The 12,107-nt window shown below is 42.5% G+C and overlaps 2 protein-coding genes across 3 annotated transcripts; both read right to left on the bottom strand.

The window, feature by feature from the left end:
• Positions 1–220: 220 nt before the first annotated feature.
• On the bottom strand, positions 221–5,016 carry rnf8 (ring finger protein 8, E3 ubiquitin protein ligase). 2 transcript variants are annotated; one of them, XM_080854262.1, is made up of 8 exons: positions 4,805–5,016; positions 4,103–4,231; positions 3,277–3,990; positions 2,805–2,867; positions 2,538–2,618; positions 2,313–2,420; positions 1,311–1,515; positions 221–698 (listed from the first exon to the last, which is right to left on the bottom strand). In XM_080854262.1, exons 1-8 carry the CDS (start codon positions 4,931–4,933, stop codon positions 406–408), a joined length of 1,722 nt encoding a protein of 573 aa, XP_080710388.1. In that variant the 5' UTR covers positions 4,934–5,016; the 3' UTR covers positions 221–405. The 2 variants fall into 2 exon arrangements, with proteins under 2 accessions (XP_080710388.1, XP_080710389.1); XM_080854263.1 differs by having other exon boundaries at positions 478–698; positions 1,304–1,515.
• Positions 5,017–7,092: 2,076 nt separating this feature from the next.
• On the bottom strand, positions 7,093–8,637 carry LOC308377555 (alpha-1,6-mannosyl-glycoprotein 2-beta-N-acetylglucosaminyltransferase; the record flags this gene model as incomplete). The annotated part of the gene is made up of 1 exon (XM_080854266.1): positions 7,093–8,637. The coding sequence occupies exon 1, from the start codon at positions 8,356–8,358 to the stop codon at positions 7,093–7,095; it is 1,266 nt and encodes a 421-aa protein (XP_080710392.1). The 5' UTR covers positions 8,359–8,637.
• Positions 8,638–12,107: the final 3,470 nt, after the last annotated feature.

Raw genomic sequence — 12,107 nt, 5'->3', positions numbered from 1 at the left:
GTACCCCTAACAGCGACATTTGATGCCAAGTCTTTTTTCACACTCATGCCTGCCATAACATTAGAAAATAACAAAAGATGGCAGAGGGGAAAACTACATAGCTGCATAAATAACAAGTAGCTTTATTGGGCCAACACAAAACCAAATTTGAAGTGAACACGTACAGCCAGATAAAATCTTTGACAAACTAACAAAGAAAAAAAAAAAAAAAAAAACAGACTTCAAATTGATGGTAGATATGTGAATGCGTGCATTTTCTTCCCCAATGAGGCTTGTCTTCAGCTTCAGTTAACATTTGTCCTCACAGACACAAATTGTTGAGACAGAAAAAACATAATAAAACAAAAACAAAAAAAACCATGAGGTAAAGTCAAGTCCTAACACCACCGTGGTGGAAGTAAAGGGTTAAAAGGGATCCCCGTGGTCTTCTTCCTCTTCCTCCTCCTCGTCTGAGGAGAAGGAGGAACTGTCCTGACTCAGGCCCGAGGAGGGCGATGAAGAGGACAAGCTGCTGTCCCAGCTGTCCTCTGCGTCGAAGAAGGGGTTGATGGAGCCACTGTTGAGGGAGCCGCTGTTGATGGAGCCGCTGTTGATGCTGCTGATGCTGCTATCGTCGCCGCTGTCGGGATCGTCGCTGCTGAGGCCGCCGTGGCTGTCGCGCTTCTTTGACCGCCGAGGAGGATTTGCTGGAGTCTGACCTGCTCATCACACACACGCGCACACACACACACACACACACACACACACACACACACAAAAGCAGGGGTAATGAATGATATATGAACCGCTCTTCCTCTCTCTGCCTACAACCTGCTGATTCCACAGTCTTTAAATTCTGCTCTCCAAGACACAGTTGTACCTGGCTGGTTTTAATCGTTTTTCAATCTCTAGCCTTTGAGATCCAGATGAAGGTCATGTCACTTGATAACAAACAGTTGTCAAGGTAGGGTATTCCTCCTGTCACATTTTCCTGTTACCACACACCTAAACTAAACTACTAAAATGTGTCTGAAAGGGTAATGTAATAATAATAATAATAGGGCTCATTCAAACCTTAAATGAAAAGCACTTGAATTCAACAGTTGTTGATTTTACATGTGCTATATAACAACTATAACAACCTGTTACTTGTACAACCTGCTGTATAAATATAAAGTGACTGGTCCTCTTATCCCTTCTATATTTTTTTTTATTGTCAATTCATTTACCTAAACTGGAAATCACTTTGCTTTAATTCCTGCTGTTTTTCAATGTGCTAAGTATGAAATAAAAGGGACGTGTCTTGTCCCGGTTCAGCACGCACCTCTCACCTTTCCTCTGGGCGATGAGGTCAAGGCGCCGCTGCTTCATGTCTGCGCTCAGCTGCTCCACCATGCGGTCGATGCAATTGTCCAGCACCAGCGAGCGCGCCTCGGAGCTGATGGCCTGCCGGCAGATGGGACACTCGTCCTTGCGCTGGCGCCACGCTCGGATGCAGTGCAGACAGAAACTGTGGGCGCAGTTCAGGGTCACCGCCTAGTGAAGGAACAGGTGAAGGAGATTGTTGACGACAGCAGTGCATGGACCCTGAAGGTGTCTTCACCCTGTGTCTCTTTAAAAGTGTTTTGTAACCTGTAAAATGTATTTAATTGACATGTTTGTAACGTTTAATGTGGTGCCCTGGTATCATGTGTGGTGCCCTGGTATCATCGAAAATGTATCTATTTAACATTTATGGAAACTTTACTTATTTTCCTATCTGTGTCTCTTTACAACTTTTCTTTCCTTCCTACTGTGAGGCGCATTGTGTTACCTTCGTGTATGAAATGTGCAGCGCCGTACAAATAAAGTTTGATTTGATTTGATTTGAAGGTGACTGAAGGTCAAAGTGGGGATAGATACGCCAGTAGCAGATTACGTTCTTTTTAAATCTACTTTATGTCATTCAGCCATTATGCCTACACTTCTCACACATGGTGAGTGATCATAAAAACTAATGTCTTCTGAAATGTAATTTCTCAAAAGACCACTAACTTCAAAACACATCTAGTCACGTCTAGTCTAGAATTATTGTCTAGACTAGACACATTCACAATTCAATCATGAGAAAATCACAAGACAAACACAAAGTGAAATGTCAGTCATGCCAGGAATGCAACAGACACTTCCTGAATTTTTTTGGAACAATCTCACATTAAGCTGGACTGTCTTTTCTTCCATGTCCAGAGAATCCACCCAATAACAGTTTTGAATGACAGTTTGCTGAACAATGGCATTTACTGGTTTCTGCTTATGATTATGTTTTTTAACGTTTCTTAGGTCAAAGATCCCACCTCGATGAAGAGCTCGGAGCAGATGATGCACTGCAGTTCGCTCTCGAGCACCTCGGTCATCTGCGTCACCACCTCTTCCTTCTGAGCCTTGGCCTTCTCCTTCTCTTCCTGCCAGAAACAATAAACGCCTTCAGTTAACCTCATTTCATTTCATTGTCTTTTGTACAGGCTGACACCACAACCAGTTGTGACAAGACAGCATGATTTTGACAGCTCGTCAGGTACCTCTAGCTCTTTGTCTTTGGCCTGGAGAATCTCTTCAAAACCTTGGCAAGAGTTTTTCAGTTCTGCAATCACTTGTCTGTGCTGGGATGACACGGTACAGAAAAAAACGGATTAAAAAACAGCTCTATTGATGCACTGGCAGTGACGTCTAACATGTGTATTGACAATAGCAGCAGGAAGCACAGGCTATAAAAAAATGGTGAACGTGCCTTTGGGTTCAATATAACTTGGCTGAACAGACTGAACAGATTTTTAAAGGTCGCTTACTTCTTGTAAAGCCTGCTCCAGTTGTTTCCTCAATCCGTCTTCATTCTGTTGAGCTTTCTCCATCTGCCATTTTTTTTGAGTAAACAAAGCAAGAGAGAAACATTAAATCCACATTTTGGAAAACTACCGATTTTTCATCTTTTGTTTCTCAAATAATTTTTTACAGCTTTGACCTTCTTGAAAAAAAATAGGCAAGGTCTTGTGACTGAACTCAGAAACAATAATGACATTCTACACATCAGTGTAACTGACTATGTGCCATCTGTCCCAAGCTCAAAGTTGGAACATCACATCCTGTGTGAATATTTGAAACTTCCTTGTAGTTAGTTGGTTGATACACACACATGACCACAACGTCATTCACTTTGCTCCCACTCTGGCCTCCACGTACAGCCTCACTGAGCAGTGATGTCCAGTGACGTCAAACACGTGTGAAGAACAACTAAGCACTTCAAGGCAGTGCGGTTCTCACCTCCAGTCTCCTCTCTTCATCACAGTAGGTCTTCTCCAGGCTCTTCATCCGGCTGAGGGCCTGCTTCTGCTGACTGCGCAGCTGGCCTTGCAGCATCTCCAGCTGGGCCCGCAGCCCGCTCACCTCCTGCTCCCTCTGGGCGTCCTGCTGCAGCTGGCCCTCCAGCACGTCAACCTGCTTCTGCGTGTCCTCCACCCGCTCCTTTAGCGCCTGCATGTCCTGGCCGTAGTGCCGCACGCTCTCCAGCTCATGGCCGCCCACCTCTGGAGCGTTCAGGGTGCACCCTGCCGCAGTCTTGCCCTGAGCAGGGGCAGCCTCGCTGGGCCCAGCCTCCGGAGAAGCCCCAGTGGCGCAGGGAGTCCTCTCAGGGCAAGGGGGCTGTAAAGGGGAGCGCTGTGTAGGGGAGTGGTCGTCTGGAGAGCAGCGTTGCAACTTCGATTTGGAGCTGGGCGAGGTACGCACCTCGGCCTCATCCACCGGACGTTTCCGCTTGGCCATCTTGTGCTTGATAAACTTGTAAGAGTACATGCCGGGGCAGAGCGGCTTGGCCAGGGAGCCTTCCACCTCGTGCAGGTGTCGGCGAACCAACGTGTATTCATACTCCACTGGGTCATCATTCAAGGGCACCCCGATCCAAATGGTGTTCCCCTCCTCCAAAACGTGAGGTACCCCCGCAGGTATTCGCTCCTTGTTCACCCACACACCATTCACACTCTGCAAGTGAGGGATAAAGAGAATGAGGGAGCCTGTTACAAAACATAGGGCAGCAGATGCAAAATTATTTTAAAAAGAAACCAATTTGATAACATATGAGAGAGATACATGCCATATTGTCAGATACTGTCCATTGACCACTGGCGGTTTGTTTGAAAATACAGTGCTTCCTAGATATCATGAGAGGGCAGGTCACGGATAATAACCTATGTGTAACATCCATGCCGCGTCCGATTGTAACCTAAAAGAAAAACAGACAGGGAGAGAAATAGACAGACAAATAAAATAACCGTTAGCTAACATCAAGTCCATTGGTAGATTGATGAATGCCGTTAACGTTAAACTTGCAAACACAGTAATGATACATGTACAGGGATGTAGCTAATATATATCGTTAATATATTACTAAATTATACGTACATTTTTGAAGGCTATCACTAGTTTGTCAAACAGTTCAATTTGCTCCGGGGAATAACCTAATCTAGTTGTCTGCAGCAACATTGATAAACAGACGGTTTAGTTTACAGACTAACGTCAACGTTAACGTAGCATATCCTGACTATCCTAGCAAACGTGCAGCTGCAAATGTTGCCTAGATAGCAATACATAGTTTGAGTAATGGTAAGAAGTTGTGCCAGGAGAGGAATTGTATACATTAGGGAGTTTACGTTACTCTTATTCTATCACACAATAATTGTGATAATTGGCGCTGACCACTTGTATTTCCAATTAGCCAATGAAGACACAAACTGTTGACTAGCATAGCTAATAGACGATAGGTGTCCTGGAAAGCTAGCTAGTAGGCTAACGTTACCTCTGCATTTTCGAATAAACGGAGCCAATCAGTTTCTTTCCCAATTCGTTGTAAACACCATATTTCATCATCAATTACGTCGTCCTCATCCTCTGTCGAAGTAGAAATACAATTCGCTGTCCTTTCCATTATTAATCTGCCATTTAGAGCTTGCTCCTGTTATAAAACGTTGCAATAATATGAGTTTGTCTTTAACATTAAGTTTCCAGCTACAACGCTAACAGCAAAACCGATGGACAATGCAATGGTCCAATCCCAGAGAAAGAGCAGTCTTTCGTCCAATGACGTGTGGAGTTTGCACATTTCCCATAATGCTTCGCCACAAAACTTTCTAGTCGCCTTGTCAAATTAAACTAAACAACAATACATTGTCATTATTGAACACCTCAGATATTTGAGACTAGAGGGGTTTCCAAAGCAGTTATTGCCTACCTATTGTCATACTACTGCCTACCCAAATCTGGAGCAAAAAGTGATATTTTGAACAGTCATTAAAATGACAGCGGAAGTAAAGACTTGCACATCCACTATTGGAAGTGTTGGGTGTTGAGTAAGAAAAGGCTTAAGACCCTTTCCAGCCCATTTTGTAGCAAGATGATGAGATGTAGCCTAAGAACATCACCCATAGCCTACTCACTGTGTATTTTTAATCAAATCTCAACAGATTATTTAAGACTATCTACGTTTTTAGCCAATTGCATTCGCTGTTGCAGTGCGGTATAACGTAGGCTAGAGCAAATATTGTTGTAAGTAGGCTACCTTGTGCTTCATGTCATAAAGCCATTACAAAATGAAATAACTTGGAAGATCAATTGGAAAAGAAGAGGCACTGGGAATCTCGTATTTATTATTTACAGTGATGTAGACAGTCTGAGAAACCACTGTCACATACTATTTTAGAACATCTTAAAATATAATTTTAAAAGCTATTTACATTTCATGTCTTCAGGTCTCGTCATCCCTCCACCACCAAGTCTTCTTTGGTTATTACAGTTCAAAAAAATTATACAAAAGACCCCAATGAACACGACAACAGGATATGCATAGTTATACAAAGGCAGTTCAGAATATGGCTTTCATTACTGAAATGGTCTGGAAGGCAAAGGAAGAGAAATAGCAGTCCAAATAGGGAGAATTTCCTTGGCACATTTCTAACAGTTGGAAAATCTCTTAAAGGCAACAAGGTGGTTTGTGACCAAGAGAACATACACTTTTCCTCATGTACCCTATGTGATACAAATATTGTATTATGAATGTGATCACAGTGTGGTAACTGTACAGAGCACTTTAAACAGTAGTGTTATCACAGTGGTAGGTGCCGAGGGCTATGGCGTAACTTCATCGGCCCAAACTGAGAGGAAACACACCTTCCTGTGGAACAAAGGTCAGTGTGGAGGAACACACAGATATCCAGCTCAGCAAAACGAACATTTTTACAAAGAAAGACAAACACCAAAGGGACCTTTTGAAACGACCACGTCAAACAACCAATAAAGCATTTTCTATGTTTTTTCCTCTATCAACACATTTGCAACACTCATGCAAATGACAGAGAGCCAGGCACTATCAAGATAACATTACATTAGACTAGCCTCATTTATTCAAAATAAAACAAAACAGAAAAACAAACAAGGTGTACAAGGTGTACATTCATTCACACATTTGGTTGATTAAAAAGTGTCTGTTTCAATTATTCGACAAATAAGGCCGTACAGGTGACGTTCAGGAAGGCTAAGGAATGCATTCTTCAAAAGAACATTCTAAGACTGAGTGAGTGTGTGGACACAGTGAGTGGATTCGAGTGCAAAGTGGAAGCTCAAAGAGTCTCCATTGAAGGGGAAATATGACAACCTTGGACGGATGACAGCAAATCTTATGGCAGCTGGATTGTCTTTTAAAGCCAAGATAATACATAATGGCCTTACGTTTTGCGGCATTGGTCAACAAAAGAGAGCTGATACAAGAAAAGAAAAAACACATACGCAAAAGTAATCACAAAACAAACATTTCTATGGCCGTCAAGTAGACCTACTCACAGATGGTAGGCTAACAAAACTTTACTTGTACATTTAAGTACATTTATCACATCATGTTTTTGAGAGAACAATAACATTTTCATTCCTGATGAATAATATTGTGATGTGCGTCACCTCTTTCCTCCCACATTTAAGCATCTTTGGAAGACACAAATAAAATATTATTTCCAGCAACGTCTCACTCCTAGCATCTGAATGGCACTTAACACCCCAAACATGTGTTGGGGACACAACAAAAGAATCCCTTATGTCTTACAGGCGTTTGGCATAGTTTTTACATAGTGCATGATCCCGGATGTCCCCCCACCCCCCATTTTTCATGTGCGGCTGGTGCTGTGCGAGGCCATGGTCTACCACAGTGACAGTCTGGGGAAAGAGGGCTGGCTTGGCCTGCAGGAGAGACTCTTGCACCTTCGTCTGGGCCAGTTCAGGGCGACAGGCCTCCTTCTGGTGCAGGCCACAGTCGCCGGTGTGTAGCACCCTTGAAGCCCGAGCCACGAGCGCCTTCAGAGGCTTGGAGATGCACGTTCCAGAGAGGTTCTGCAGGGTCCAGTCCCAGTTGTAGTCGTCGTAGGTGCAGTATTCATTGTTGCATCCCATCAGCTTGTAGTAGACCTCCCTGGAGATGCCCATGCCGATGTTATGTTTTGTTGACAGCCAGCTCGCCGTTTCCAGCTTGCCCGAGAATTCCTGAAAGCGAGCCAGGCCGTCGTGGTTGCCAAGGGCCAGGATATCGCAGTCCGGGCAGTGAGATTTCTTTTGCTCTAACATGCCCTTGAAGAACTGATAAAAGTCCGGGAGGATGTAGTTGTCCTCCTCAATGAAGATGGTGTAACCGCTGAATCCCTGAAGAGTGTGTACCCGCTCCCACACAAAGTGCAGTTTCCACCACCAGTGGTGTTTAGTCTGTGTGATGGAGGCCTCCCGATAATGACCGTAGGAGTCTGGGTGCTCAGCATTGAGGCATCCTGATTTGACGGCGTCAGCCTTTGCCATATCTCTCGGACAGTCCTTTGGGTCCTGTCCAGGGAACTCATCTGGATAGAGCTGTCGGCTGTAAGGAAAATAAATTTGCAGAACCTTGCAGAAGGTTATCCCTTGCACTATATCGGCTATTTCCTGGGAAAAATGATCGTGACTGAAGATCACCAAAAACTTGTGAACATCTGCAGCCTTTTCCAATGACTGAACCAACATTCTGAGGTAAGCTGGCCTGTTGTGGACTTGCACAATAATGGCCACTTCGGGGTCACCTGGGAATTTGTCAGCATTCTGAATAGCCTGTTTGAAATTACTGTCATACACCGACGTCCGCATGTCCATGACTGATCCATACTGAAACTTGCTTGTGGCTGTGGTTTGGGTGTTCTCCTGAGGTGGGGTCTCAGGAGGTTTGTCTGAGACTATAGCAAACTTTGTGTACATCAAAATGAACACAGCTAACGAGACAAGCACGAAGGCAATTACGTTTCTTCGGAGGAGTCTGAATCTCATTTTGACACATTGAGCAATAAACATTCATGAATTCTCTCGCATACCACAGATCAAAGGAGAGCAAACATAAACTTCCGTGTTCATGACTTATTTAAAAGCCGCTTTTAACCTCGTAGTCCGGTTTAAACGAATCGATCCATTGGTTTTCGTATAATGTCTTGAAATGACATTTACTTCCAGTTCTTTTTGGTGAGGTAGCACCAGCGTTGTTACAATGAAACTTGAACGTATAAGACCTGTATTACTTCTTAGTTGTATAATCTTTAAGTTCACTCACCTAACAGAAAGTGTCATTTGTCTTAAAACTTGCAACCAGGAAGAGGGAAAAGACATTTCGTGCGCGAGGGGGTGACTCGAAATTGACTGCTGACGTGTACTCCAGCCTATAGCCAACGGGAAAAGACAAAACTTAAAGTTGACGAATCAGTGTCCTACCTGTGCTCTTGTAATTTGAGAAGGGATATTGCAAATCTTTCGAGAGGAGGTCTGTGTGTGAACGAGGAAGCGAAGATTCAGCCCAACCCATCGACTACGTTTTTTCATGCCACAACTTTGACTTCCGATTCCGGACCATAGAATCACTTGATGGGTTAACTTTATCGTTTTGAAGTAACTTCATCTTTGAATACTGTACGAAACAAGTAAAAAAAAACTATCCAATTTCATCTCAACACCAGTGGTGTAGTCCAGGGGGTAGGCTATACGCAGGCATACGGAGTATACCCACTTATTTTTCAGTCAACATTGCGTATATACCCACTTCTCAAAACAGGGCATTTATCCTGTGCTGTATGGGCTGCTTACACGAATTGAAAATGTACAGTATACCCACTTCTCCAGGGACCACTACACCACTGCTCAACACCTTACTTTTATAACAAAGGTTGACTTAGCATTATACCCCTCTCTTCAGGGTTAAAGCTAGGAATTCGGCTCCGCCTGAAAGGATATTGTTCCAGACCCCATTTAATTAAATCTTGCTTCCCACGGGAGTGGCTGTGGGCCCACCAACTGGGGGACACAGCTGTACCTGTGCTTCTATGACAACTAGGACATTATCCATTGTAGATTTTATTGTGACAAAATATAAGAACAAAAATATTCTGTTACTCTGCAGTTTTACTTTGTTTTGTTTTTGTTTTAGTTTATGCTACATCTTTAAACGAAACAAACTAACTCATTTTCCCCCAACAACTTGATTATCCTAGTTTTACAGTTGTGTAATAGAAGCAGTTTGAGAAAAAAGCCTTAATACGTTATCATCTTTTCGATAGGCCTACAAGCATTACTCTGTTCCCCTCATTGATAAGTAAGTTTCGGCAGGGAATGTATAGGGTTAGGCCAGGGGTGGGCAATTCATTTCCCCAAGTTGCCACATGAGATAGTGAGACTGTTGTTGAGGGCCGGACCAATAGGCTGAACTCAATTCAGCATGAAAAATTAGCATGTTTTAGCAGTATTAAAGGTGTGCCAGGACGACCAATACATATGGCAAACACACACACACACACACAGGAGAGCAAGCTTGCAATGCAATAGTTTAAGTTTACAAATGAAGTCATATACATTTTTATCATTTAACGTTTTTATCACGTAACATTTTTATCATTCCTAATTTACCATTGACCTCCACGGGTCGGTCAGGGACAGCCAATGGGCCGCAAATGGCCCTGGGACCGCACTTTGCCCAGGTCTGGGTTAGGCCTTTGGCCTATCGTAATCTCTGACCAAACCCCCTGGCTCCAAAGACAGAGGCATGCTAAGGTTAAGTGGATCAAAATCAGAACAGTGTCACTGCATTTGCTAATAGCCCGACCACATTAACACAGTTATCTGTTTGTGGTGTGGTTCTGATTGATCTTATTCCTCTCAATACCCCCACTTATGCACAACAGTATCTAGATAAGATGTGACGGCAACAGCACGATTGGATTTGATTAAATTAAAGCAATTCTACCTTTTACCCTCTAGGTGGCGAGAGCAGGACACAAGGACATTTTCTTTCAACTCTCTGAACTTCCAAAAAAGTTACTAGGTGTTATGCACTTTGGCTACAACAACAACACCACATACGCACACTTCTTAATTCGCCACCAACTGTTAGTGATAAATGTCAAATAAAGACAATGTAACTTTGAGAGCAGTGATTTGCTGTCTAGTGACAGAAATGTTATGCACTCGACAGTTGGGTAGAAACAGCATAATAGTTCCCCCGTGTTTGCTACTGACAATGAGGGAGGAAATCCCACTCTAACTAAAGTCACTCATGACATAGGCTATGTAATAATATGCCACAATGAAATGTTCCTGTTTCCATATAAATAGCTGAATGGAGTCGCTGGTTGTTCCAGGCCGTCCTGAACAGTTTCCTCTGCAGGAGGTGCATGCCTTGCTGCTCAGCACACATAACGTTTTTTTGGATCTGCTTCCACCGCACTGATTTATGGTGAGGATCATGGAGATCCCTTAACGAGAAACATATGAGCTCTCGTAGCCATTTTGCAGTTTGTGATGGTAGAATAAAAAAGGTGTATGACAAAAAAGCTGTCTTAAGTATGAGAAAACAACTTTACTGTCGATAAAAATGACAAATGAAATGTATAATCCTTTCAGGGAAAACTGATCAGGTATGGAGGCGGATTGAACTAGATTAGACAAACTGTAGTTTTCACAAAAGGCTGCAATTTACTAAGGGTACATTTGAAGATGAAATGACATTTGGGTGTCTTGACACATCAATGTGAATGTTGACTGTGGACAAGTGTTGAGCAGTCAGTGGATCAGTGTTGAGCAGTCAGTATGTTTCTTACTGGGGGAAAAAGATAGAAAATACTTGATCCGGATCAGGTGGTAAGTGTGACGCAGTTTGCTTTAACCCAGATGTATGTATATGCATACATGTATGTGTTGAAGCAAGATAGTTGTTTGTAAATGTGATAGGCAGCTGAAAGTGTTTTGAAACTGGACACTTAAACAAAGTTGTCACCCTCATGGGTTATCACACATTTACCACAATAACAAACATTTAGTATGTTCATAAAATATTTAATTGACTTAATTTGAACAATAAAGTAATATTTTGATTCATGATGGAAGCTTTCTGCTGTAACTCCTTATTCCAATACATGTTCTAGAGATAAAAAGCCATCATTACTACAGTAGATCCCTCAAGGCCTTGCATACCCAATCCTGTATTTGGTTTCCGGAGGCAGCTCTTCTACCCTCTGCCACGCTCTGCTACACCTGCGAAAAAGGAAGCATTGGTTGCTCAAAATAATAATAATAATAATAAACTTAATTTGTGTAGCACCTTTCATACAAGAAAATGCAGCTCAAAGTGCTTAACAGTAAAGAAACTATGTGCTCAAAGAAATTAAATGCACAGTGATTCACATAAAAATAGACATCAAATAAACATAAAACATAAAAACTAGGATAGAGTGCATAAAGATTTAAGATTAAAAATAGAATACATACAAAATAGAATACATAAAAAAGACGCATGGCTAAAATAAGTACCAAAAAGTAGGGTGGGTAATTATCATATGTATATCTGTTCAGCTAGCTAGTAAAGGCTTAAGATAGACCATGGTTGTGAAACCAAAGTTGTTGAATCTTGGTCAACATGAAAAGGTATTGGGCAATGATAAATGTGTTGACTTGGCTGGGACAGAGGCTTTACATGCAGTACTCTGGGCTGATTGGTTGGATGTTTTTTAGAAGTATTTTTTTTTTTTCGTCCAGATTAATTCCTTTATGAATGCAGTATGTTT

This window comes from Sprattus sprattus (genome assembly GCF_963457725.1).
Source record: "Sprattus sprattus genome assembly, chromosome: 16".
Lineage (NCBI taxonomy): Eukaryota > Metazoa > Chordata > Actinopteri > Clupeiformes > Clupeidae > Sprattus > Sprattus sprattus.
The sequence above is the reverse complement of the archived record's forward strand: the minus strand, read 5'-3'. Positions and strand labels throughout refer to the sequence as shown.

Excerpts from the sequence above, each read along its gene's own strand:
- rnf8 (XM_080854262.1), bottom strand. The coding sequence starts at position 4,933 with ATGGAAAGGACAGCGAATTGTATTTCTACTTCGACAGAGGATGAGGAC. Across the intron at positions 2,868-3,276 it reads ATGAAGAGAGGAGACTGGAG|ATGGAGAAAGCTCAACAGAA; the intron begins GTGAGAACCGCA and ends AAAAAATGGCAG. Across the intron at positions 2,619-2,804 it reads TGGAGCAGGCTTTACAAGAA|CACAGACAAGTGATTGCAGA; the intron begins GTAAGCGACCTT and ends GTGTCATCCCAG.